This window comes from Anas acuta, chromosome 5, assembly GCF_963932015.1.
Source record: "Anas acuta chromosome 5, bAnaAcu1.1, whole genome shotgun sequence".
Lineage (NCBI taxonomy): Eukaryota > Metazoa > Chordata > Aves > Anseriformes > Anatidae > Anas > Anas acuta.
Genome location: NC_088983.1, coordinates 27,841,965 through 27,869,603, shown reverse-complemented (window position 1 = coordinate 27,869,603; position 27,639 = coordinate 27,841,965). Strand labels below are relative to the sequence as shown.

Below are 27,639 nucleotides of genomic sequence, written 5' to 3'. Positions count from 1 at the left end.
GATGCAGCAGAAGCGGGGATATCAGGTGGTGGGGATCGAGGGCCCTTAAAGCATCACTGTGTCCGGGTTCCCCTCGTCCTACACCTCATGTCCTCCTCCTTCCAGCCTGCCGTGACACATGCCAGGCTGCTCAAAGGGGAAGGTGCTTTCGGCTCTGAGGCATGAGCCTGGCCACCTCTCAGCTTGGCAGGAGGAGGGTGGAAATGGGATAGCTTTGGTATTAGAAAGCAGCATGCCTGGGCACTCCGTCCTCAGCATGGGCAAATGGCTGGCTGGGCAGGGATAACCTTCGGTCCTGGCTTTTGTAGGCTTTAAAATGGAAGCTTGTGCTTATGCTATGGGGGAAAAACATATAAATGATCTTAAAAGTATGAGTCCAGGAGGAGAAGATGGTGGCTTTGTCACCTAGACTCAGGCAGTTTAGCCTGCTGTGCTTCCCCGTTGGCTTTTCCTGACCCAACGGCACTCAGATCTCCAGAAATCATTCTGGGAGCAGAACCCAAGCCCACCCAGGATTGCTGGTGCAACCTTCAGCCACCTCCTCCGATGGAGGAGCTCCTTCCCTCCAGCATCCTCCGCATGGAGGCTGCCCCTTCCCAACGCTGCTCTGCACGGAGGGGTTGTGCGGGGGCTCTCCTCCGGGGAGGGCCTCCTGGCTTGGGGAGAAGGTGCCCGTGGTGTGTCAGAAGTGGAGAATGGGGAAGCGAGATGAGCATCGATGAGGCTGTGTGGTGCTGGTCTGTCCTCGGAAAGCCCCTGTGGGTCTCGGAGGGTGAGAACAGGGCAGCAGCCATGGAGGGGCAACCCGGTGCTGCTGTCTCATCTTCGTGCTCCTGGGGGTCACAAAATGTCCTTCCTCCCACCCTTTAGCTTCTCTGGGGAGAGGTGGGCAAGCAGACTTTGTGTCTGGCTTAGTGAATGTGGTTAGTGGTGTTTTTTAACCTCGTTTGGAGGAGGAGGAGGAAAAAAACACTCCATTTTCCCATCTCCAGCAGAGAAATCTTTTGTGCTGCTTTTTAAAGGGATCTTGATCAGCTGCTAAGGGATTGGCAGCAGTTACATCACTTCCAATGCGGCTACTGCAGGCACCTCACGGCTTCGTCCTGCTGCCACCCCGGGGGACCATTTGTGCTCCAAATCCCCCTCCGTGGGAGAAATCCCGCACCCCTTGCTAGGAGGGAGAGGCAGCTGCGCCGTTCGGGATGCGCTGTGAGCAGCAGAAGGGGGTCAGTAGATGGGCTTAGAAGCAGATGGGATGGAGCAAGGGGAGGCACCCCGGGGTTTCCTAAAGGCTGGTCCTGCCCCGTCCCGCTGAGCTGGAGGCATGCAGAGCGAGCATCCCTCTGGGGCTGGGATGGAGCCGAAGGCACCGCGGTGGCATCGCCTCGGGCCGGAGCCGCAGCCGTTGCCTGGCAGCTGCGGGTTTCCAGGGAAACCAGAGGTGCTAACTTGTTAATGAGCCCCGCGTCCCTGATTGCTGCTGCGAAATAATAATAATTAGCCGTAGGCCCGTGATTTAGGAATCCCTCAAACGGCATGAGCCTGCTGAGGGGAGCTCGCTAAGTGCCGAAGGACTTGGAAGAAATGGGGATGGGGATGGGCATGGAGAAGGGGTGGAGAGCTTGGCAGAGATGCCATGTTTCACACTGGAAACAGGTTTGAGAAGGGTTTGGGTTGGAATTGACCTTAAAGCCCACCCAGTCCCAACCCCCTGCCACGGGCAGGACCCCTCCCACCAGCCCAGGCTGCCCCCAGCCCCATCCAGCCTGGCCTTGGGCACCTCCAGGCATGGGGCACCCACAGCTCCTCGGGAGGTTGATGGGCTCAGAGCTGCCTGTTCCCAGGGTTGCTCCCTTAGCTCTGTGCTCAGGCATGTGTGGGTGCCTCTTCCAGCACCCCCATTGCCAGATTTGCCCCTTCCCACATCTTCACCTCTGCGCAGCCTGGCTCATGAGGCAGATCGCAGCACCTCCAGGTCCTCCACCAGCAGCCAGCCCTATCCTACTTCTGCTCTTCAGCTCCTTCATTTTGCAAGTTCTCCATTGCTAGAAGCAGGTCTTGGTCTCCAAAATACCTTGGGAGATGAACAGCAGTGCATCTGAGGTCCTTTGCTGTGTGTCCCCTGCAGGCTGGGAAACACCACTGTGGCTGTTCTCCTGTTTTGTTTTTTTTTCCTTTTCCTCTTCATCTTGGTCAAGTCTGCCCATATTTATTTTGAATGGAAATAGGAAAACAGCAGCAGAAAGAAGTGGGAAAGGGCTAGGAGAAGAGGAAAGTGTGGAGTAGTAGGAAGCTAGGAGCTCCTGAACAGGACCACGAGTGGAGGGTAGAGATTTCCAGGACACAGCTACGAGCTTGGTGAGACGAGTAGACGCACCAGTTGGTGAGGTTTATGGTTGCTTCAGAAACGTGCTGGCCTTCCTGTTAACATCTCTGGTACAAGAGAAACCAGATCCATGCCCATCCCATAACCACGTACCTCTGCCGGGGCTTTGTGCAAGAGAAGTAATTGAGGAAGTGGCCTCCCCCTTGTGACTGCTGGGCCAGCTCAGGGCCAAGCTCCCATGGTCCGTCCTGCCACGGGGACAGACCCAGGTCAGGGTGTGTTTGGGGTTTTCTTCCTTCTGGCTGACCAGAAGAGGACGGAAGAGGATGGAGAGGGCGTTTGCCCTTAGCCCGGCTCACAGCACCTATCTGTGCCAAGCTCCTGGTGGCACCCTTCACAAAGCACGTGTGTCCGTGGAGGTAGCAGCAGGGACGGAGTGCCGGTGGTTGCCCAGGCTGGGTGTTGGGCTCTCTGCCCGTCCTTCCATCCAGCTTGGCCCCTCCTGCCTCGCTGTCCCCATTCAGCTAAGCCTTGCGCCCATCTCCCTCATTACAGGCACTCCAGGGAGAGGTGGGATTAAAGGATTATGGTAATGTTCTTCGGGAACACTCAAGAAGATTAAGATGGCTTTAATAAACTGATAAGCGAGGGACACAGCTACACTTCTGAAACCCCAATTTAGGTCCCAGGTTAACCTTTTCCCCTGTGCTGGAGACAAGTCCCTGGTCACCGTGGTGGGGTGGCAGGAAACCTCTTACTTCGTGGTGCTCCCTGTCCGTGGCTCCTCCTTTCCAATCCCTTGGCATTTGCATTAGGGTTGGCCTACAAGAGGGCGACATACGAGCTCAGGACCTGGTTCCTTCTCAATCTGGGGTCTACCACCAAGGTTACAGCTGCCTAAGACCACGCTCTGTCAGTCATCTCCCTCCAAAGGCTCCAGGAAGGGGAGGCAGCATGGGCCTGCCTTGCCATGCCTCCCTCCACATCTCCCTGCTGGAGCTGGGTGTCAGAGCAGGCTCACTTGTGTCGCCTGTCTCTGCCACCAGCTCTAACTGGCCGTGCTGGAGCAAACGGACATCTGTCCAGATGTTTGGGTGGCTGTTAGCAGAGGTGGGGAACCTCTTGTGCCTTCCCTGACTTCACCCCCCTGCGCTCCCGGTCACCTGTCAGAACTCAGTGCGTGGAAAGCCTCTTCCAAACAGGCTTCTCCCAGAGCAGTTGGGAGATCCAGGATCTTCTGGCTTTCCCAAGCCCCTCTAATTTTGTCTGACCCCCCAAGGTTCACCCTCGCTCGTTATCTGGGGAGCAGATACCCTGTTATCTCGCAGACACTGTGCGATGTGTCCGATGCATTGGATCACTCCTTCCTCCCACTTCAGCCTCTCATTCTGATCCCTCTGCCTCAGCATTATCCCCAGCTTTTTGTCTGTCGCCTCCCTCCGCTCCCTTTTATTTCTTGGATGTAATTGGAAGAGCTGAGAAGAATTCGCAGCCTGCTGTCCTGATGGGGATGGGAAGCAGAAAGCGATTTGGGGAGTGGGGTGTGAAAGAAAGACGGAGGGGAAAAGCTGGCTAATTTGCATCCTTTCTGAGTGCCCTGGCTCTATAGCCAAGGTACAGCAGGGGGTCTTCTGGCAAGGCGGCAGCAACGTAATGAGGTGTGTCATATCCCAGCAGGAGCCAGCCTCTCTCCCCCTATCACCCCCTAATTAGAACTGTTTCAATTTTTAAGCCCCCCCTGGAGGAGTGCTGCAGGGAGGGGAGAGGCGAGGGGGGACCGCGAGCCGCCCGCCGTGGGGCCGGGGACAGCGGCACCGCCGTGCAATGGGGCTGCGAAGGGCTTTGTGCCAGGAGGGGCCAGCGCTGTCGCAGCATTTAGGGGATTTTTTTTCCCCTTTAATTTGAATAGATGTGCTAGCAGCATGCGTGTGATGCGGGGACATCTACCCCCTGCTTTGGGGAGCTGCCCAGGGATGTGGCGGGGCTGCTAATGCCAGGGTCGTGGGCCTGTGGATGCTGAAGCCCCCATCCTCGTATTCTGCAGCCCCATGTCCTGTCCCTGCGAGATGGCTGAGTCCTCCAGGTCTGTTGATGGGGAGCAGAGGTCCCTGTCATTTCACCCAGAGATGTGGTGCAGTAGAAATGAGCATTGGGCTTGGTGTAAGGACCTTTTGTTTCCTTGGTGTAAAAGTTCTCATGAGGCTGAGGCATGCAGCACCTTTCCCTGTACACGTGGGACAGCACCAGGCACCGTACAGCCTTGTTGCTGCAGCACCGTGCCCTCCCCAAGCATCTCTGTGGCCTCCTTTGGGGCCTGCACCACGAGGGCTAACGGTGTGGGAGCTTCTACGAGCTGCTGGCTTACCCAGATCAGGGTGCCTCATAAGCCTTCTGCAGTTCATAGACCAAATCCTGGCCCTGCAGAAGTCAATGAAGGTCTTTACGCTGGCCTTTTCAGGCACGGTAGTCATAGTCCTCCTAATTCAGATGCATTAAAGCTCCCATGCAACAGCTTGTGGGTTCACTCTAAAACACCGTCTGGCAGGAACAAGAGGAGCCTGGTAATAGCCCTGCTTATTTTCTGAATGGCCGCCACAGCATTAAAACCTAATGCCATTAAAACAGGCCTGCAATGACGTGTGCCATTAAAACCTAAGGACTGCCAAAAGGTGCCTGTGCGAGGAGCTGCTCTGCGGGTGCTGTGACCCGAGGGGCTCCCGAGTTGTGAGGTGCACTGGGAGGGTGAACGGGCACGGGTGGCTTCTCCCAGCAGAAGACACCAGGGTCCCCTGAAGAGCCCTGAGCCTCAGGGAAAAACAGGGAAAAGGCTGCTCCCTGCCTGTTAAATCTGACATGGCTCCCAGAAGCTATTAGACAAATTCTTGGAGGAAAGCTCCACCGAGGGCTATTAAACCTAAAATTATGCCTGGGAAGTGTGCCTGCACCCTTGTGCCCTCCTGAGGTCCTCCTCGAGGACTCAGCCCCAGGTGAGCACCTGGTTTTGCTGCCACCTGACCGCCGTTTTCCCCCTTCCCTCTCCCTCCAGGTTCAGCACAATGAGTCGGCACCCTGGGCACTAGCAGCGTGAAGAGCCTGGGACGGGAGCTGCCCCGCTCGCACCTCACCCCATCACTGCTTCCCCTGGGGGAGACGGGTGCCAGCCCCTCCCTGCCCTCGCGCCCCTTGCCCCCGCTCGCCGCAGAGGGGACGGGCCCGGTATGGCCGGGGACAGGCTCCCACGCAAAGTGATGGATCCGAAGAAGCTGGCCAGCCTCCTGAGGAACGGGGCGGAGGGCACCCTGGTCATCGACAGCCGCTCCTTCGTGGAGTACAACTCCTGGCACGTCCTCAGCTCCGTCAACATCTGCTGCTCCAAGCTGGTCAAGAGGCGGCTCCAGCAGGACAAGGTCTCCATCACAGAGCTCATCCAGCCCGCCTCCAAGATGAAGGTACGGGGTCTGGCCCTCGCCTGTCCTTGTGGAAACCTCTCCCCCAGGAGAAAGATGCAGGGTGGGGGGATGCATTTCCATCCAGCCATGCCTGGCCCGTGTGACCCGCTCCTCCCTCCCTGCACCCCGTTACCTGCTGCCTTCCCTCTGGCACCCCGTCCACCACACAGGGCTGTCCTCGGGGACCTGCTCGTTGCCCCCACCCCAGTGACACGGCACCCCCCTCCCCAGGCCAGCCTAACAGGTACGTCAGCCTCAGGGCTTGCCCTGCGCTGGCAAGCAGCCCCCCAAAGCCTTCCTGGAGCTGTAAGCTTAATCCCTTGCTAAAAACTCTTCCCCTCCCCTCTGTCATCTCTAACTCCATTCAGGGACATGTAATCCTCCTCCCTTGTGACGCCAGGAGCTCTTATCCGGTGTCATGGCATATTATCTCTCCCGGGCTCCTCTCTCTATCTCTCCTGGTTAAATAATAGAGGTGGCTCCGAGCCACGGCTGGCTGGCCGAAATAGTGCTGTGTGCCCCCGCGGTGGCTCGGGCAGGGTCCTGCCCTCCGTGGGTGACCAGGGGGAGGGTGGCCTGGCACCTCTCCCCTCCTGGCTCCCCAGGGACCCGTCACCCCATCCGCCACATGTCCCCAAAGTGCCACATCCCCTCCGCAGCATGCTTTTGGCAAGGGGACCCCCTGCCTCCCCCTGCCCCGCATTTTGGGGCGCTGCACCCCCACGGCAGCCTGCTCCTTTACCGATGCGCTCCTGCTTTTACCATTCCCCGGCATCCCCCCCCCACCCTGTCCCCGTAATTTTATGGCAAAACGAGGGTAATTCAGGCGATTAATCAAATGCTGGGCCCAGCTGGAGCCATCTGCGGCGTGTCCCCCCCCCGCCACCCCGCGAAGCCACCGCGGCCCGCATTGGCTGCCGGTGACATCACCCTGCCGGGATCAAGGAGCCGGGGAGGGGGGGCCCGGCCTCGCTCCAAGCTGCTCCAGCCATGGGGCTGGCCGCTTCGGAGGGGATTGTGGGGAGTGATTCCCCAGCGGCCTGAGCCCTTCGTCAATCCCCCGGGCGAATAAAGCAAAGAATAATCAGTTTTGGCGAGCCAGGAGCCAGTGCGGTGCGGCTGCCCTCCTCCCGGCCAGGGTCACCTCTGCAGTGGCCGCCGTCACGTGGAGCAGCAGCAGCAGCAGCAGCAGCAGCAATGCGACTTTGGGGTGGGGGGAGAAAGAGGAGGATGGGGAGCACCAAGAGTTAACGTCAGCTGATGCAGGCCCGCCTGCAGCGCTGCAGCTCGCAGCCGCAGAGATGCCGCAGCGGGCGGCAGCAGCTCCCAAAGGATGCTCCTGCGCCGGCACAGGTGGCTCCCACCCCAGCTCTGCCCTGCTAAGGGTTGTCCCCAACCTTCACGGTCACCTGGGGGCTGCCGGTGTCCCCGTGCAAGGAGCAGCCGCCTCCTCCCAGTCCTGCATCATTAAGCAGCTCTCTGGGTACCAAGTGGGGATGCAACACGAACACCGTGGCAAGGGTGTTCGGGGATGCTCAGCCCAGGAATTAATTAAGCTTCAGGGTGTTCTTATGAGGTTAAGCCAATTGCCCCGGGCAGCTGGGGGGAAAACGAGGGGGGGTCATGGCCGTATGCTCAGCTGGCACAAAGCGGGGTGCTGGCTGTGGTCTGGGGTGTTCAAGCCTTTTGTGCCGCTGTCCCCATGTGGAGGGTGGCAGGAGGCTGAGCGGTGGCAGCAGGAGGATGGAGACATGGGCATGTCCCCTGGGGCAAGAAGGCGGGTCAGGATCTGGGGAAAAACGTTCTGCTTTGGGCAACGTGGAGAGGGGCAGCCTTTATTTTCAGGGCTCGCCGGTGCACCTGCCGAAGGGTGATCAGCAAAGCGGTGGGGACAGGGGGGGACAGGGGCACGGCTGGCGCTGGGAGCAGATGGCAGGAAGGGTGACATCAGTGGCGCGATTGTCCGGCCCCATTATTCCTCCTGACGGGCCTCCCGCCCTCCTCCCGCTTCCTGCTCCCGGCTGGGGCTGCTGAGACAAAGGCGGCCGGGAGCACCGCGCTGCTGCCCAGAAGGAAGGGGCACTGCTGGCAGCCCACCTCGATGCACTCCCCCGTCGCTTGCACGGCCCAAAAAACCCCAGACCTGCGCATCCCAGACCCCACCAGGCACTGGTCATGTTTTGCCCGTCACCTGGCAGGGCAGAGGGCAACGCAGGGCAGTTTTCCGTCCCGATGTGAAGGGAGGGCACCACTGGCAACCCTCCTGGGTGCGCTGCTTTGGGGCAGTGCTGCGGGATAACAGCAAGTCTTGGGCAAGGACCATTTGCTGGGAAAGAAGAAATAGGGAAAAAAACATATCACCCTTTCTTCTTTTGTCACAATCTGCCTTTCATCTGCCCTGGAAATGTGGGCACAGCTAAGCCACCTCTCCCCGAGTCCTCTTGTGCACTGCTTCCCCGCTGGGCACAGAGATGCTGAACTCCATCGCAGCCCATGGACTGGGCTAGGAAACTGCAGCAGTAATGCATTTTCCAAAGGACTACTTTTATTTTATTCCCAGGAATTCTGATTATTACAGCAATAGTCGCCCTCAGCACAAAAATGTGCTGTGCTACCTGCTCTGTTTTTGTTTTTGAACCTTTCTCCCGCTATCGGCTGGAATAATTCAGTTCCTCGGTGCCGTTTCAGGGGAAGAGGTTGTGGGAAATTCCTGCTTGGGGGTTTATTTTGATTTCTGGAGGGAAATGCTGAGAAGCTCACTTTTTTAAGATCTCCTTGGAAAGTCTTCCCACATCTTGACCTGTTCTCACTTCCTGAAATGCAGCTGTCTCTGGGAATGGCTACAGCAGCAGCTAGAGGCATGACAACGGTCCACCAGGGCTGTGGGGACATTTATTTATTTACTGGAGGAGCCTGGCCCTGGAAGCAGCTGCCTTGCTCAAGGGAAAGCCGGGGCTTAGTCCTGAGCCATGTGCCCGGCTGCTCTGTATGTTTATGGAAGCCGTGTTATTTCAGTGGGGTGATTCACCGTGTTTTGAAACAAAATGGGGCTGTGATGTCCGGAGTAATTGGAATAATAAGAATACGTCACTCTTATCTTAGCCCAGATCACCTGGAGGGCTCAGAGCACTTTTCACAAGTGGCATCATCCCCGCTTAGTAGCTGGGGAGCACGGAGCAGGCAGAGGCAGCACCAGGGTGTATCAAACCACCCGGTGCCCAAGACAAAATGTCCATAGGGAGATACCTCCAGGGGTGGTGATGAGCTCCCCAGCGATGTCCCATGGGCTCCCCAAGGATGCTCCTGCAAGGCTTGGGGACAGAGACATGGGTGACTTGGTGGGACCATAGCACCTGAAGTGGAATCCTCTAGGTTGGAAAAGACCTTCAAGATCATCAAGTCCAAAATAGCACCATCAAGGCCAGCTGTGCCTCATGGCAAGCTGTGTGTCATCCTTTCCAGACGCTGCATCCCACCAGCAGCCCTTCAACATCCTTCCTTTCTTGTGCGCTCGGGCAGCAGAGGAGGAAAATGCTTGGGGATTGGGCTTGATGATTGGACTTGGTGATGGTTGGACTTGATGTTGGTTGAACTTCATTATGATGGTTGGACTTCAAGTTGGTTGGACTTGATGCTGAGTGGTTGGACTTGATGATGATAGTTGGACTGGATGATCTTGAAGGTCTTTTCCAACCGAGGTGATTCTAGGGTTGGATGAAATCCCTGCTGTCCCTGCTCCATCTGACCCATGGGAATGCCAGCACCACCATGTGTGATGTGCCACTAGAAAAAATGAACCCTTCTCACACAGTGTATTTGTCTTCAAGCCAATCTCTGCCCTCAGCCCGTTTCCGCAGCCCTTGCCCCACCGAGCAGGATATTTATTTTCTGCAGCCGGGCCACGCAAGGCCAGTGCTTGTTTGGCATTTACATCGAGTGAAACCTTATAACTTTAATAAGATGTAAACCGTGTCACACATATCTGCCGTTGCTCAGCAACCCTGCAGTAATGGCCAAAACAAAGCCTCCCCGTGCAGAGGGAACACTAAATCCTATTGTGGGATAATTCTGCTCGGCCAGAGCTGTTATCTCCCCTGCTTGCCCCTCTGGCTGGGGTGCGAGCCCCTGCTTAGTCCCTTCCTTGCCTCACTTCTGGGGAGATGCTTCAGGCCGGGTTTTCGGGACGCTGTGCTGTGCTGGATGGCAGGAGCAGAGGTTTCCTTTGGATGAGATGTTCCTAAGGGTATGTCCTTGTCTGGTTCACCCCCAGGTGGCTTCCCTGGGTCACCTCTGCTGCTTGTGAGGAGTTTCACCCACGCTGAGCTACCCTTATAGAAACAGCATGGCTTATTGTTAATAATGTAAAGAATATCGATGACGCTTAGAGAAACAGCCACTGATTTTACCCAGGGCACCTTAGGCAATTTTAAATTTATTTTAAAAAAATATTTTAAAATTTTATTTTAAAATTCCCCCATCCTTTCCTCCTCCCTCTCCTCCTGCTGTTTCATTTTCTTCCCTCCCTTCATCCCGCTGACCTGCATGGCCAAGCTCGCTTCCCAGTGCCCCATGAAGGCAGCGGTGACTTCCGAGGGCACGAGGCTGTCCTCAGCCCTGCGGTGAGTGGCCGCAATGAGCTCAGCTAAATCCATGCATGCTGCGGTTTTATTGGGATGTAGCTCACGTTTCATGGCAGGGAAGCACCTGCAGCAGGGTGTCAAAACAGCCCAGCTGCTGCCTCGCTGTGCCTTGGGCTGGATCTGCCTTGGGAAGATGTCTGCACATCTCCGGGTGCTGCAGAAACCTTCTCAAGGGATGGGGGATTGATTCCGAGCGTTGCGTTTGTGGTTGCTTTAACATCTATAGTAACACAAGGGTGGTGAGATAGGGCATGCGAGTGATGGAACAAAAGGAGGAGAGTGCTTATGAGTAGTGCTGAGCTTGAGGAGTCCCATAACAAGGTTTCAGTCCCTGCTGATCAGGTATGCATGGGAAGAGTTGCGCTGATCACCACGATGGGAGGCAGCAGCTCCAGCCCTCACATTTCAATGGGAGCACAGCACGTTGCAGGGCACTGCACTAGAAGGCCTCCCTGTGCCCGCAGGGCTGGGCATTATCCAGCTGCTGGATCCCCCTGGCTTTCCAGCCGCTGCCCACTCCTCCCGCAGCGTGATGGACGTGTTTGCCATCCACCAGGCTGCTCAGCGGGTGTGCTGAGCTGTGCCTCCCCAGGGTGGGGGCATGCGGTCCTGCTGGTTAAATAATGGAAAAGCAATGGTGAGTGCTGTGGGGCAGCAGTATTTTAGGTAGGGCACTCCAATTTGCTCACTGTTGGCATGGCTGCTGCAACTGGCGTTGGTGCTGAACTACCCATTTGTACCCACGGGGCAGTCTCAGCCATGTGGTACCCCAACCACTGGGGCTGTCCTCTGGCTGTGGTCAATGGAAATGCTCCATGGGCAGAAGCAAGTCCTCAGTTTCTCCAGCGCCCGTTTTTTTTGCCGTTCCCTGCAGGTGGAGGCAGAGGAGCACCAGGACGTGGTGGTCTATGACCAGAGCACGCGGGACGTGACCGGCTTGGCTGCCGACAGCTTCCTCTCCATCCTCCTGGGCAAGCTGGACAGCTGTTTCCACAGTGTCTCCATTCTCACAGGTAGGAGCAGAGCGGCTCGAGGGCAGGCCGTGGTGACGATGATGGTGGTGGTGATGGTGGTGATGATTATGGTGTGATGGTGGTGCTGCTGGCACCAGCAGCGTTGTAGGGTGGTGGGCCCCATGGTGCATCCAGACCATTTCCCGCAGCTGTCTGGGGTTCTGGGTTACCGTTTCACTTAGTGCTTGTGCAATTTTTCTGGATTTACGGTGTTGTGGCCATGCAGCATGTGTGATGAGCACATCACCTTGAAGGGAAAGTGAAAGCTGCTTTTAATTCCCAGCAGCTGGGCCGGCTGCCTGGCTGACTGTCCACCTTCCAGCTTCAAACTGGAGTCATGATGGAGAGAGCAGAGAAATAATGGGAATAAAGCACCCAGGTCTGACAGGGTGAGGGTTTCAAAAGCAAGCAAGGGCTACGTGAAGTCATTATAAAGAGAACTAGCATGGAGCTCTGCTGAGGCCACTGCTTGGGGAGGATGCTGTGAGCTTGCTCAAGGTCTTTGTGGCATAACCAAGGGCACAGCTTGGTGCACGATGCCAAAAAGGTGAAGGTAGATTGGGTCACTGGGACGGGTCAGAAAGCTGCCATTGCAGCAGACCTGAAAAAAACCCACACTCTGGTGTCTTGTTAGGATGGTGTCACCGTCACTGCCACCAGCGCCCAGTCCATGCAAGCAAACAAGCATCCTCATTTTTTGGCTACCGTCTCCGTCCTCCCCAGCTGCTGCACCAAAGAGCCCCAGGCAGGAGCACGTCTGCCTGCACGAGGTGCTAGGTGACATTTTAAAGCCCCCAATTAAAACCTGTTAACAGGTTTCTCAGCCCTTCCCTTCCACCCTGCCTTTCCCCTGCAGAAGTCCTCAAAGAGCCGCATTCCCGGCTGGTAATTGCTGAGGTTTTGGCAAAGCCTCCCCTGCTCCTTGTGCCGCGGCGTCGCGAGCCGCGCGGCCCAGAGCCTGCTAATGGGGAACGCAGGCTGCTAATGCGTGGAGAGAAAAAAAAAAAAAAAAAAGAGAACTGAAATGTAGCACACTGGGTCATGGCTGCTGAGTTTTATATGGAAATCATGACTCAAAAACACTGCTGAAAGCATCCAGAGGGAGGCTGGGTGCGCTTTCTGACACACGCAGTTTCCTCCTTCCTGTAATGTGGGCAGCAGCCGGGTTATTTTTGACCTGGGTTTGCGGCGCTTGGGAGGTCTGAGGAGAGGATGTGTACACGGGGCTGGATCCCGACCCCTTGCCAGGACCCTCCCTGCCTCGTGAGCACGGTGCGCCAGCCTGGGAGGGTTTGCGAGGACACCAGCACCCCACCAGGGCATCAGGTCCAAACTCAACCTGACCCATCCTGGCCCAGGCACCTCATCCTGCCCAGGTTGCTCCCAGTGCCACCCTTTCTGCCCCATTCCCTGCATGACATCAGGTGTGATGTACGTGCACATGGAGGAACCCAGAAACCTCTTTATTGCTCTGGGTCCAACGCAAGCGGACTATGTATTTATGTGCTAACGAGCTGATCTCTGTCCCTCACTTCATGCTGTGGTTTTAGACCATTGGCACAAATTTTGATGCTAAAAATCAACCTTAAGTTTGGCTTCACTCCTTTTCCACATACAGATATTAGATCTGCTACCTACGAGCCTTCATTAACCCACAGAGGGGGTTCCCACTGCTAAAAGCTGCTGGGAACTGACTCCTGAGCATCCCCAGACCAGTGTGCCCACCCCAATCACTCTCAAAACCGAGCCATTCAGGTCCCCATCTCACATCATCTCCAGCAGGGTCAGGACCTAGGAGTCCCAACAAGCCTGCTTTCGGTGCATCATTTTTTGTTTTCCATGCCTCAGTGTCCCCAGACTTCATGCTTGGCCCTTCTTGCTCGTTTCCGCGTCATTTTTCAGATGAACCTGCCTCAGAGCAGCTGGTGGAGGCTGGAGGCCGGAGCCTGGGTTGCTGGGGGTGGCAGGAGCGAGGGCAGGGGCTCCTCAAGGGTTAACAACCCCAGAGCAGCAATTCCAGCGGGGCTCGGAAGGAGGAATCTGAGTCAATTATTCCCAGTCTTGCAAATCATCATCATCTCTCCCCCCCCTTACATTTTTTTTTTTAATTGTGTAAGTATAAATAGTGCTGCTTGCTGCCCTCCATCCGTGGGAGCAGAAAGCCTGTTGATTTATATGGTTTTCCTGACATCACATGAAGTGGTGGAAAACTGAATGGAGCCAACATTTTTCCTGCATTACGTAATGCCCCCTCCCTCCCTCCAGCCCAGCTTTGCTATTCCTTCAGGAGCCTGACTGTTCTTTAACCTTTGTTTATTTCAGCACAAACCCTTGCTTCTTTTTTTTTTTTTTTTTGCTTTTTTTTTTTTTTTGCTTTGCTTTTTTTTTTTTTTCCCTTTGCGAGCTCCCGCTTTGTTTTTATTAACAGCCATTATCTGTTTATGAAGCGGCAGCAGTCTGGCTCCATCGGCCGCTGATGGCTCCAGCGATGCCAGCTCTTGTGCTGGAGCCCGGCCAGAGCCGCGGCGCGGTGCTGAGCTGCCGGGTGCTGAGCATCCCCGGCTCCTCGCTGAATGGCAGCAAGCGGAGCCAAATCTCCCCGGCCTCCTCCGCAGCCGAGCGAAGCGGTGGGCGAGGGATGCTCCTCGGGATGATGCTGGGACCAAGCAGGGCTCTGGGGATGACGGTGCTTTTTGCTGCGTTGCTTAGCTGTGTGTGGCCACTGGTCCCAGTACGGAGCAAGGAGGAAACCGGTGGGGAGCCCTCGGAGGCTCACCTGGAGGGTGGGGGCAGTGCTGGTCCCACCGCACGGCGCAGGCTCTCTTCGGTCCAGGTTTATCCGTGCTTTATCCGTGCAGTGTCGCGCACCGACCTGAAACAGGCCCCTCGCTTGCTTTCCGAGCTCCAGTCATGAGCTTTTCATCTGGCTCGGGAGCGCGTGTGAGATCATCTTCAGCCCCCCGCCCCCCTCGCCGTTTGTACCAATTCTTCAAGGAATGTTTAAATTTTCCAGCCCTGTTCTTTCTAAATTTGGAGCGGCTGTTTACTCCCAGGATTCGGAAAGAATGTAACAATATCATCAGTGAGAAATCCCTCCCAGCCCTCCCCTCTCCATCCTCCTCCCGCCAGGCTCCTTGGCCATGCTGGCCCTGGCCCAGGTCTTCTCCAGCCCAGCGGTGCCGTGGCCAGGAACAGCGATGGCGTTTGGTTTCAACCTGTTGGTCTTCCCTGCTGGAGGAGGTCTCTTGAGGAACCTCTCCAGTGGAGCTAAAAGCTGTCAATGGGTGTCCAGTTTTTGCCCAAGGTTGGGGAGATGGCTCAACTGGGAGAAGCAGCTGGAAATTGGAAATTTTGGTGTCAGGGAGGCAGTGGAGTTGGGAGCACGATGGGATGAGTTATATTGGAAACTCCATCTGCTTTTTGGTGAGGTCCCTCCTCTTCCTATGGGGTAAGCCCTGCCCTCCCCAGGGAGCTGGAGAGCAGAGAGGAGAGAAGGCTCACTCCCATCATCACCACCACCACCACCATCATCATCATCATCATCATCATCATCATCATCATCATCATCACCATCAAGACTGAAGGGTGACAGTGGCCACAGAGTTGTAACCATTCAGTGGGCTTGATCTGGAGGGGGCTGATCTCATTCACAAGCCTGGAGCAGTTATTTAGGAGACTTGAGAATCGGGGAATTTCAAGGGAATCTTCCAAAGCCAGGTGACTTCAGAGCGGATGAAACAAGTAGTGAAAAAGAAAAGGGAATTTCCACTGCAAGAGTTGATCTGAGCTGTTCAGAACTGACTGGGCTCAGCGCTGGCTGGAATTACTCTAGGAACAAGGATGTGGGGGAAGATGATTAAAAAGAAAAGAAAAACACACTTTTTTTTCTTTTTTTTTTTCTTTTTTTTTTTTTTGCATAGGGACAGTCCTAAAAGGAGCTCAGAAAACATTGTCTAAAACCCAATGAAAAAAATACCCCAAACACCCATACTTTTGAGTTTAGCTCAGATGACAAAATGGGGCAGGAGCAGCTCCCTGCTGCGGGAAGTGCTTTGTTCCGTGCTAGCTGATGAATTTGGCCCTTGGGCTCCCGCAGAGCCTCTGCGGGGTACACAGGCCTGAGGATGCTCATGGAGGTGAAGTGGGAAACTGTCTGTAACTGCCCAGATATTCAGAGGGATGCATGGAGAGTGTGGTCCATGGGGGACCGTGGTGGCCAGGGCAGGACAGGGATGCTGCGGTGCTGGCTGCCTTTGGGATGCTGCCGCACTGTGCTCTCGCCCTCCAGCCCCATCCCAGCGGGTACTGGTGTCCAGCCCTGACCACCCAGCCCAGATGTGGCCCTGCATCCCTGCAGAGGGACGAGGTGGCCTCTTCCCACCCTTCCACCATGGCTGGGAGATGCCTGCAAGGGTTTTGGCCCCAGAGGGACCAGCAGCTGCATCCCTGGGAGGGGTTAAGCTAGGTCACGTATGTGTGAGCTGATTGTATTCCAGACCTATGCTCTAAACCTCCCTGTTTAGCAACGCTGTCGTCAGACAACTTGTTTTCCCGATTCTATAATTACCCCGTGGAGCTTCCCTTCCCCCTCCCCGGCCGTGTTTTTAACAATCGGACCCAGAAAAGGCGAGCAAAATGGCACACGGGGATGGGGCAAAGGGAGGAGATGAGGGCCGTGGAAGAGCAGCCTGCCCGTTGCCAAGGCTTCAAAAGTCATCGTGTAATTTCATTTCCCATTTCTGGAAAGCAGGAGGGAGGGAGGAAGGAAACTTCCCCAGGAGGAGATCGCGATGGGCAGGAACCCATGCCCAGTTATGATTTCCTTCCTTTGGAGAAACCTGCCTCCCCTTTTCCTGAGGCCCTGGCCTCCCACATGTGAAGGCCGGCGACCGTGATTCTGGCAAGGTCCTGGTGCGGGGTGGGGAGAGGAAACGCTGGCCACTGCCCAGGAGACCATAGGCAGGAGGGAACAGGGAAGAGCGCGCTGCCTGGGGAAAGGTGGCTGCAGGTAGCATCTCCACCTGGTTGGCCACCTCCTCCTGGAGGTGCCATGCCCAGCTTCCTGGCTGGGGCTGCCAGCAGCTCTGTGCAGAAAACTGGGTCCAAACACAACCTGAAGGCATCTGCCCGTACCAAAATAATTTGTGCCTTGGGCTTCTGCAAGCCTGAGTGAGTCAGTCCCCACCAGAGGCAACCAGAGGGGAGCAAGGGAAGGCAGATACATGCCTGTGGGCTGCTGGGGGGTCAGGTTGAGGACGGCACTTCCAATGTCACCAGCTGCTTCCTGCATCACCCCCCGTGTGGTCTGCTGATGGTTTCCACCCCAGAAGAGCTCCAAAAGCAATGGGTCACAGCCAAACTGCCCACCGGCATGGAGGTGCCAGTGGAGATGGTAATGCAGTTGGCAATGGAGATAGTGATGGTGATGTAAATAGTGGTGGGGATTGCAATGGAGTTGGTGATGGAGATGATGATGGAAATGGTGATGGAGATGGCAATGGAGTTGGCTTTGGAGATGGCGATGGAGTTGGCTATGGAGTTGGTTTTGGAGATGGCGATGGAGTTGGCTATGGAATTGGCTATGGAGATGATGATGGAGATGATGATGGAGATGGTGATAGAGTTGGCTATGGAGATGGTGATGGCAGCAGTGGCAGAAATGTCTCCACTGCTGTGGCCCAGCAGTAGCAAAGGCATCTCCAACACCGTCAGCCGTCCATGCTGCCCACCAGCATCTCACATTGCCCTCTGCATCCTCCACTGCGAGGACAGGGGTGGCAAACACGGGGCCACCACCGAGAGCAGTGGCACCCTGCGCACCCAGGGGAGCTGTGGCAGGAGCTGCTCACCCAGTGTTGCTTTGGGGGGAACGCGGCTCCCCTCTCTCCCAGTCCCGCTGGAGCACGCTCTGAATTTTCCCCAACCTCTGCCCCACATCTGATAATCATCAAACCGTATTTGTTACAACAACAAGGCTCGTTAGGAGGCTGGCTCGTTAGGAGGCTGGCTCCGCGCGGGGTGGGAAGGCGGGCGGGGGGGAGGGGAGAGCTCTTAGTTAATGCCGATGACCTCATCTCATGTGATGTCATTCAAAGGAAAAACACTGAAGTCACTCACATATGGCTCAGCCTGGGCTTTTTCAGCCCGTAAAGCTGCAGATTTTCAAAGGCACAATGCGTCCCCCCCCGCCTCCTCCGCTTACTATAATCCTGAATGATTTTCTGGAGGCCTGGGCTCAGACCCATAAACTTGCAAGGAGCAGCGTGGAGACATATTAAGGGGTCCCACAGGTGGAAAAAGGGGGTGTAAGTAATTCTCCCCCCCGTACACATGCAGAGCAGAGCACTCACCAGCCCTCACCTGCTTCTGAAGTCGCCGTGCAGGGACAGACCCCAGTGCAATTGGGGAAGGCCATTCATAAATGCCTCCTCTTGCACTTTTGGTTGAGAGGATGCATCTCCTCCAACCCACGCTCTTGCTCCTCCAGGACCATGCAGATAAGTCTGGGTGGGATGGAGCCATGAGCATGCCATCGCAAGAACCTTTCCCCTGCAGTTGTTGAGGCTCAAGGGTCTCCGGCTGTTTGAGACCACTCCAGGACTGGTGTCCACCATGGGTGCCACTCTTGGTGGAGACACCACCAAGGTCTGAGGATAGGGATGAGCTGACGGTCAGGTCCCAGGCTGTGTCCTGCACCATCTCCTGGTATACACCGGAGAAGTAGTTTTAACCTTTCTGCCTCAGTTTCCCCCTTGGTATGGAGGTGGGAGCGTTTCCCTTCCTTGTGCTGGGGCTCAGAGCTGACCACCCCCATGGGACCACGTTGTGTGGGGAAGGGCACAGCCATGGGGTGCCCATCACCTGTGGGGTCCCGCAGGGATGCTGAGGGGCAGCACAGCCACCCCGCTGGTACATCCCTTTTGTCACCAGCCCCAGCGCTTCCTCCCTCCAACCCCCTGTCCCCAAATTAACCCGTCGGGACCGAATCCAGCAGGACGCACGGGTCCTCCTGCAGCAGCTGGGGGTGGGAGGGGGGGGGAAGCGTGGCCGCATCCTGCCGCTCTCCATCAGCCTTTCCACCGGCCAGGGCGGGAGGGAAAAGAGCTGTTGTGCCTTTAAGCAGCGAGCAAAGCATATGTCAGGCGCGCAGCCCCTGAGTTATCCTGCGTGTCTGTGTGCTGAGTAAGGAATGCGGTTGCATGCCTGACCCGTTAGCTATGAGCCGCCGTGGTGGATGGATCAGCAGGGCTGCTGCTCATGTGCTGAGCTCATTCAGGCTGGAGCGGGAGCCGCACGCGCAGGGAGCCAGCGCAGAGCAGGCAGGGGAAGGGGCAAAGCCGTCCCCCCCCCTAGCCCCGCTCCTATCTTTTTAGTTTTTTTTTTCTTGTGTGTTTTTTTTTTTTTTCAATTTTTCCCCGAAAGCTGGCGCAGGGGGGAGGCTTTCGGTGCTTTGCTGCGGGGGCTGCTTTTTTGGCGAGGTGGCTTCGGGTTTTTTTTTGCCCGCCAGCTGTTGTTTTGCTAGGGCGAGAGGTGCCCCCGCGAGCCGCAGCCCAGCTGCCTGGATGCCTGTGGACGTAATGCTCGCCCCGGCCGAGGACCAGTTCTGGACAGACATGCACGAGGGGCAGATGAAGCTGAAAATAAGGGTGCGGAGGATGAAGGAGAGCAGGGACATGCGAGGTTTGTCAGCCGGCCGGCTCCTTTCCTTCCGATGGGGACGGAGGGGGAAGAGGGGGGACACGCAGCCTGTCCCCGCTTCGCCCGGGGGATGGAGAGCGGCTGACGGGGAGCGGAGCGCGATGGCTGCCCATACAAAGAGAGCAGGCGGCCGGCAAGCAGGGACATGGAGGCGATCGGCGAGCGTTTGGAGGGGGCGAGAGCACGCACGTCCAGCCACGGGCGATGGGCAGGAGCCATTTGGGAGGCAGCTGGAGGCGAGCAGGATGCGGGCGCCGCGTCCGGGCACTGCGCGGTGCTGCTCCGTGGGCACCGGGGCAGGCTTTGCCATGTGGCACCTTCTTGGCAGGGCTCACCGAGGGTGCCGCATCCTCATCCCCGGAGGAGGGCACCGACGCGAGGGGAGCGCGCGGGGACGAGGATGGGCGAGGGCAGAGAGGTGTGCGAGGAGCAATTGAACAAAACGGCGCTGCGGCGCTGCAGCTGCCCGGCGGAGCCATTTCGCTTCACTAGCGCGATTGCTGCACGCCCGGCTGCAGAGGGACTGCGTTCAGACACGGGCTCGGTGGCGTTTTGCAGTGCCAGGGTGAAGGGCGAGCGGAGGAAGGAGATATTAAGTGGAGCAGCTTAAAAACACGCCGAGCCTGGGATGACCTAGATTACCGAATGGTTGAATCAAGAAACTTCCCCTCCATCACCACTTAAAATGGGAGCCTGCTAAAAGTGCCTGACAGGTTTTTGTGGCACGAACCACATAACCCAGTGATGGTGTCATCAGTAATAAGTCACTCCTGGAAATGACACATTTTCCTTTACTTAGAACGAGTAAGGCTGGTCCAAAGCAGACACAGTCACCAGAGGAAAATCAAGCCCAGCAGCTCTGGGAGCGTGTCTGTGTTTGTGTGGGTGAAGGGGTTCCTTTCTGCCATTTTTCCTTTTTTTTAAGGAAGTTCTCTGCTCATTTGGGAGCAGGGAGAGGGACAGGCAGCGGGAGCAGGCAGGGTGGGGGGCTGGGACCGGTCCGTGAGGTCACCCCAAAGCTGCTGGGGGTGACGCTTTGGGAAATGGGGAATTCACGTGAATCAGGAACAGGGCTGATTCATCGGCTCTCTCATCCCGACCGCTTGGGGAAAAAAAAATAAAAAGGAAAAAGAAAGAAGGAGCTGGCAGTGGGGGTGATGAAATTCAGTGCCAAATGAAGGGAGGGTGAAAGCAGAGCCCGGGCACAAAGGCTGAGCAGGATGGAGAGGGGGAAGCAGGGGGATGCGGTGTGAGCAGGGAGATGGATGAGCAGGGGATGGAATGAGCATTGCATGGATATGGGTGGGAGCAGAAAAAGCTGGAGAGGGCTCTTGCACATGGCTAGCTGGGGTAGACCTAGAGGGACGTTGCAGGATTTGGCTTAGCTGTGATTAGTGCAAAAAGCCTGCTTTGCACTGATGGAGGGTGTAACAGGGAGGCAGTTTATCCCTTGCTGCAGCCAGGAGAGCATCAGCCAGGAGAGGGCGAGTTGGCCAGGCTGCAGCACAGCGAGATTTCACCCAGTGGGACTGCACCGGGCATTGTCAGTGGAGGAAACAGCAAGGGGATGGCAGGGGGAAAACTCAGCATTTCCTAAGCATCGGGAAGCTCTGAGAAACCCCAGGAGCTTCCTGGAGTGCGGTGAGTAAGGGTGACAGTAAGCAGCGTTGCATCACACCGCCGGCGTGAGCAGGCTCCCACCCAGCACGAGAGGCAGGGAGCCGGCGTTTTGCAGAGAGGGATTTTCCCAGCAGCTCCGGGGATGACGTGTGCCGTGCCTGGCCCCGCCACCACCCTTCCTTCCATTTAACCTGCCGCCAAGATGCCGGGCACAACACGGTCAAGGGCCGAGGTTTTGCATCCCCCCCCCCCCCAGCCCTCATCATCCCCTGCCATGCCTTAGTCCAACGTTAATGCATCATTTTAGGCACACATCCTCGCCTTCGGGAGCAGTCACAGCAGCTGAACAAAAACCACGGAGGAGAGCAGCCGCCTTCGTGTCGCTCCAGAAATCCTTAATGCCCCCAGCTCTTGGAAACCCTCTCCCGAAGCCCCCTGCCCACCTCTGGGGCTGCTCAGCAGCTCAGCAGCCCGGCTGCCGAGCCGGCACAGCCGGGGGGGAGCCAGCGCCGCTGGAGCAGCCGAGACGCGTGCTGGCTCGCGTGCCCGCTGCCCCTCGCCACGTGCCGCCCTGGCAGCGGCTGCCAGCCACCGCAGGCATCTTAATGAGAGCCGGGCAGAGGCCAGCCTCTCTCAGCCTCCTCTCGGGAGGTTTAAGGGGGACAAGCTGGTGGGGGGGAGGCTCCAGCACGGGGACGGCAGCATCCCCGGGCTTGCTGGGCTTTTATCTGGCAGGCTCTTGGGGCTGTGCCAGGCTGCTGAGAAAGCTCCAGCACCTGCCCGGGAAGCCCCGTGCAGCTTCTTAATGCCCGTTGTGGGAGCAAGGAGGGTGGGCTATAAAGCACCTCTTTAATGGGGTTTGCGGCTCTGGGTGTGCCTGCTTCCCTCCTCCGTGCTGATGAAGGCTGGTGGCACAGCGGGGTGGCGTGTCACCTCTCCCCCTTCCTTATGGGGAGCCTTCAGGCTGGCCAAGCGCACGGGAGGCTGGTGGCAAGGACAGGTCCCAGCAGCTCGGTGGGGCACTGCACATACAGAGCTTGCTCCCTGAAGGGTATTGAGACTCGTGGGGCTGGGGACACTCCATGGGGCTGGGGACCTGCAGGTGAGGGGCAATGTCTGTGGCATTGCCCATAACATGAGCTGAATGTCCCCAGAGACCACCAGAAGGTGACAGCCAAGGCAGTGGAGGGGTCCCCAGTGCCTCTCCCACCTTCTGGTCGCCTTCCATGTCCCAGGCAGGTCCCCAACAAACCCATTTTCATCACTGACATGCTCTGGGGGGAGCCTGGTGAAGAGGAGGATGTAAGTGGGAAGATGTATTTTTTTTCCCCTCCTCTGTTTGCCACCAGGGACCACCTCATCCCCAGGGCTCTGCAGAGCAAGGCTGGGGGTGGCGCTGCTAAGGGCTATTTCTCCAGGGGCTGCGCTGAATGAGCCCCCAGAATCTGGGGGGTTGTTTTCATCCCCCAGCCTTCCCCAGCACCCACCTAATGCTGGTTTTAGGCTCCTTCCTTCATCTCCAGCAGGAGCATCTGCACCCAGACATCTCCCACTTGTCCTATCGTCCCCGTCCCTCACCTCCACCTGACACAGGTGACTGTAGGAGACACAGAAATGCCAAGTTTTGCCATGAAAACACTGTTTTTCAATGGGAATGATTTTGATAGCCCTGATGATCCACCAGCAGACTGTGTGTCCATGCTGCACCGGGAGCAGCTCCTCACCAGCAAGCCAGGCTGGAGGGGAGCATCAGGAAGGTACCAAAGACCCTTAAGCACCCACTTCACCTCTAGAAATCCTTCCTGAGCCTAATTCCCAATGTGCCCAGAGAAAGGAAGACCGCTGGGCACTGCTGCTCTCTCCGAACAAAGCTGTGGCCCGGGGTACGGAGGGGAAAGCCCAGGTATCGGTGGGAGCCCTGCCAGGGACACTCACCGCCTTTGGGATTGTTTGGGAGAGCTGCTTCGCTTTCTAAAAATGCGAGGCATGCTGGAGCAGCCAGCGCGGGTGGGGTGAGCGCCGCGGCGAGGTCGGACCAGCGGCGGGTGCCCGACTCTAGGGTTTCCCCCAAGCAGCTGGTGGTGAGCGTGGGGGAAATGAGGACAGGAGGGACAGGGGCACAGCCCAGGGAGGTTTGCTTGGGGCCAGCAAGCCCCCTGTGCTCCTGGTGGTGCTTCCCCGGGCAGAGGCGGGTGAGGGGGAGACGGCGACGCCGGCGAGCAGCAGCATGTCCTGGCCTGCTGCAGCTATGAGGTCACCCCGCTCCTGGCTTTGGAAGAGGGATTTGAAGCCGTAGGCAGCCCCAGGCGGCTCTTGATGGGTATGAACGAGGGCGAGAGGCTGGGGAACAGAGGAGGCACTGCTCACAGGCTGTACGTGCACCCCACTCCCCATGAGCACACTGGATTTCTTTGCCAAACCCTCCACGTTGTTGTACGCAAGTCAAACATGCATCCCATTAGACCCCTTCCCCACCATGCAAACCTTTCTGCCCCCGCTTCCCCATCCTGTGGTCTGCCCCAGCAGCCCCACATGTGGCAGCTCGAGCTGGGGGTGGCACCCAAATGTGCGTGGGGTGGTGATTTATGCTCCTTGGCCACGGGGACGCAGCACAGGGGCGAGCGGTAACCGGAGCTGCACTGCACCTGCGCTGGGCCTCCTTCCTTCGCTCTGATTTAATGCCCCAGTTGAGAGGTGATGTCATTTCGGAGGGAGCCAGGGAAAAGGAAGTGCTGGAGAAGATGATAAGGTGCTTTAACTCTTCGCCGCCTGGCTCGGCCAGGTTTGGATGCTGCGGCTGGTGTTAGGCACCAGGAAGACTTAAGCAAAGGAGGAAAAGGTCGGTTGGAGGACACCTTCTCCTGGGGCTGATGCAGGAGCTGCTCCCCTGGAGGAGGCTGTGGCTTCCAAGATGCAAAGAGATGGTGATGGAGGACAGCATGAGCATGATTTCGTGCGCTGCTCTGGCTTCTCTATCACCTTCACCTCCCAAATGTGGTGGGTGGGTTGTCTGCAGGGCCAGTCATACCCTGTCCAAGCCTGGGTGCCACAGCAGCAGCCAGGGAAGTGCTCCAGAAGGGTCAGCAGAAATGCTGCAAGGGCCTGGAGAGGGTAAACTGAGTGTGCCAAGGCTCCCCTCTCTCCAAGGGGAGAGACTGAATGGAAAGGTCGTTAGTGAAGGCTTGTTAAAATGTCTTGTTCAGCTGCAGAGATGGGCAGGGATTCCTGTGGTGCTGGATCCTGAGGCTGAGACTTTCAGAAGGGTCTCACAGAGGTGTCCAGGTCCCTATAACAATTGAAGGCAGTCAAACCTCAAAGCCTTCTCTGGCTTCTGTCAAGCTGCATCTACTCACCTGCATGACAGGGAAAACCGCTGGGGAGGCTGCCTGGGCTGGTACCACCCAGGTGCTCTCCATTGCACCAAGCTGCCACCCACTGCTTGGTGCAGTACATTGGGTGAGGCTTGCTGTCACATTCAGTAAGGCCAGACCATGAAAAACAGCAAGGAAATCTGTTCAAGAGAAATTAAATTTCTCCCCTTCTGGCAAAACCTACGCTGCGTCCCCCTCTCCGTTTTTTCAGGCTTCCTTTTCTAATTAGCACCGCTGTGCAGAGCAGGCCAGCATTTGGCCATTAGAAAGGCAGGAAATCTGTGAGCGGTGTCACTGCCAGATTGCATGAGGGTGATGTTCCCAGCTCGAGTGCAATGGCCTGCAGGTTCCCATGTGCTGGTCTGCTCAGAAGTCCCAGGCTTGGGCTTGCTCAGTGCGAGCTCGCCAAGTCATCCTGCCGCCGTGGGTTTTGCTATCCAAAAGTGATCCTCGTTGTCCTCAAGGACTTTCTGTCCTTGTCATTTAGATGAAGTCGTGAGGAGCAGGAGGTGGTGCAAGACAGCCTCAAGTTGCACCAGGGGATGTTTTGATGGGGCATGAGGAAGAAATCCTTCATGGAGAGGGTGGCCAAGCATTGGAAGGGAGTGCCTAGCAAAGTGGTGGAGTCCCCAGGTAATGATGGTTGTTGGCTTTTTGCTCTGCAAAGCTCTGCTCTCATTGTTGGGGATTATCACCATTTCGTCCCCAGCCCTCTGGGTGCAGGTCCTGATGGTCCCAGCCTGGCTGCTGTGAGCTCAATGTCCCTGTTTTCTCTGCAGGAGGCTTTGCCACCTTCTCGTCCTGCTTCCCGGGGCTCTGCGAGGGGAAGCCTGCTGCCATCCTGCCGATGAGCATCTCCCAGCCGTGCTTACCCGTGGCCAACGTCGGCCCCACACGCATCCTGCCACATCTCTACCTGGGCTCCCAGAAGGACGTCCTGAACAAGGTACAGCCCCACTGAGGGGACACATCTGGGAGAGGGCTCTGTTTGGCGACCCAAAAGTGGGCAACGTTTGGCCGTGGGGAGAGAGGAGAACAGAGGGATGCTGCCCTTTTAACAGTGCTGGAAGGGCAGCGCCGTGATGGCATGGCAGGGAAGGAATTTTGTTTAGAGGAAAAATAGTAACAGTGAGAAGAAAGGAGAAATCATAGTTAAAATGCCACTGGGCACCTACTGCAGGCAGGAGGGAGCCAGGCAGGCGTCCTCGCCCCAGGCAGGAGCAGGGAGAGGGACTGGGGCAATGGAGGGGGGTGGAAAGAGAAAGGAGGGAGAGAGAAATCATATACAGGGAGCAGAAGGAAATGAAAGAGAAAAATGCCAAGAATGTGAGCCTGGGAGCTGGGCTGGCTCCATCAAGCTGAGGTTGGGTTCTTCAGAGCCTGCTGGGGACGGCCCCGCCGCGAGCTGGGGCGGGCAGGGACTGGCCACCAGAGAGACGGAGCCAAAATATCCTGAGGAGCCAATGTCAGGCAAGAAAATTGATGGTTTCCTTTCCTCCCCAACTCCTCAGAGGGTTCTGTTCATCTTTTGGAGCCATGTTTTCTGCCAGCATGGCAGTGAGGTGGCCAGCAGATGCTCTGTCAGTAGGCAGCAGAGCAGGGTCAAGTGCAGACATTGCACACAAGCAACGCTTCTCCTCTCCAGCATGTCTCAAGGCAGAGGTCCCAGGTGGCTGCTCCAGGCACTCCTCTGATGTGTGAAAGGACTCCTTTATCCCCATATTTCTTTCCTCCTCCTGTTTAATTCCAGGTCTTCCCTGAAGTAGTGCAGGCCAGGCAGCTGGCACAGATGTTCCCCATTTTTATGTGCAACCTGCCCTTGGTTATACAGATGATGTGTGATCTGACGGGAAGGGGAAGGACTGCCATGAATTTTCTGTCAGCAACACGTACGGACAAAGCTGGCTTTGTCCCAGGAGGGAAGGAGCAGAGTTTGGTGTTGATGCAGCACCCCGCAAGCCAGTTCCCTGAGGGGTGGTCCATGGGTCACCCCCTCCTTGCAATTTTTTATCTGATCCTCATTATCTAACATCTCCTCTGTGCCATGGCATTTTACTGAATCAGAAACAAAGGCAGTGATGATGGCCATTGAGTGGTTGAAGCAGAAAAGTAACAGAAAACGGGTCCAGGTTCACTCCAGAGTCAGAAAGCGAGAAGAGTCAGTTCCTCCTGTGAACCAGAGAAGAGCGTGTGTTCTGAGGTATCGGAGGCTAGAGCCTGAAGTCAGTGGTTTATGTGAGCCTCTTCTGAGCTGAATTCAGCACGCGTTAGTGAAGAACTGTGAACATCTAGCAAACCTGAGAACTCCCGGTGTGTTTCTGTATGGATCGAGAGCAAAGAAATGGGCCAATATTGGTTAACATAGGGTGCTACTGATAACTCACCCCACTCCTCTGGTGCGGTGCCTCCTTCCTCTCTGAACTGGTTCTTTCTGAGCTTTCAGTGAGAGTTTTCATTGGTTTTCTTTCTTACATTTTCCCATTCTTCTTTTCATACTGGGGTACTCGGGCTTTCTCTTCCAGGACCCTCTTCCAGGACTCTTTGGTCATGCCAATGGGCCAAAATAAAGATCTATTGAGTTTCAAACATGTCATCTAAATGGGCACGTCCTTCTTAGCCAGTCTGTGCTGAGCATCAGCCAGGTAGCATCAACGGGCTGGTGGTAGCTTCAGCTAGGCCAAGAAGCAGCAGGAGACACAGGGGAAAAAATATTGGGATGGGTAACAGCAGGGAACGTGTGGAGAGACAGATCTGCAGCACTCTGTGGCAGCTGAACTCAGCCAATTGTTCGATCCCCTCTTTCCCACCAGGACCTGATGACGCAGAACGGGATAAGCTACGTCCTCAACGCCAGCAACTCCTGTCCCAAGCCAGACTTCATCTGTGATAGTCACTTCATGCGCATTCCTGTCAATGACAACTACTGTGAGAAGCTGCTTCCCTGGCTGGACAAATCCATTGAATTCATTGGTGAGCTTTCATTATAATGCTTACAGACCCTTCAGTTGGCCCTCAAAACCTGGACTTTTCTTCTGGCCTCCTCCACGGTCTTTGTCCCCGCAACCCTTGTCCTTTCACACACGGGGGTTGAGGGCTGGGAAGAGAGGCTAGAGCCATTTTGCTCACCTCATCAACACTTTTCTCTCCATTTCCTCTACCTTGCTCCAGACAAGGCCAAGGTGTCGAGCTGCCAGGTGATTGTGCACTGCTTGGCAGGGATCTCCCGGTCAGCCACCATTGCCATCGCCTACATCATGAAGACCATGGGTATGTCGTCAGACGATGCTTACAGGTAAGAGTTCCCTGGAGGATGGGGAGGGGTTGTGCTGGTGTGCTTCAGCCCAGGGAAGGGAAGCCATCTCTGCCCAGAAGGAGAGGGTGGGAGCTGCCTGAAGTTTTGTCTTGCCTTGGCTGAGTCCTGTTGAAACCAAACCAAACCTTCCCTTCACATAGTGCATGCATGGAGGAAGGTTGGGAGCAGTAAAATGAGGTGGGGAGGAGTAAAAACCCCAGAGTCTGAGC

At 56.5% G+C, this 27,639-nt stretch overlaps 1 protein-coding gene across 4 annotated transcripts in view; it reads left to right on the top strand.

The window, feature by feature from the left end:
• Positions 1 to 27,639, top strand: part of DUSP8 (dual specificity phosphatase 8) — a 40,206-nt gene that overhangs the window by 6,325 nt on the left and 6,242 nt on the right. For 2 of the 4 annotated variants that reach the window (XM_068683411.1, XM_068683412.1), the window contains exons 2-6: positions 5,373 to 5,775; positions 11,290 to 11,428; positions 24,897 to 25,063; positions 26,928 to 27,087; positions 27,286 to 27,409. In XM_068683411.1, the coding sequence (XP_068539512.1) occupies positions 5,545 to 5,775; positions 11,290 to 11,428; positions 24,897 to 25,063; positions 26,928 to 27,087; positions 27,286 to 27,409 (821 nt within the window). In that variant the 5' untranslated portion in view covers positions 5,373 to 5,544. Of the gene's footprint in view, positions 1 to 5,372; positions 5,776 to 9,929; positions 10,019 to 11,289; positions 11,429 to 18,634; positions 19,109 to 24,896; positions 25,064 to 26,927; positions 27,088 to 27,285; positions 27,410 to 27,639 lie in introns of those variants that run through there. The other 2 variants (XM_068683413.1, XM_068683414.1) reach the window with 2 other exon arrangements.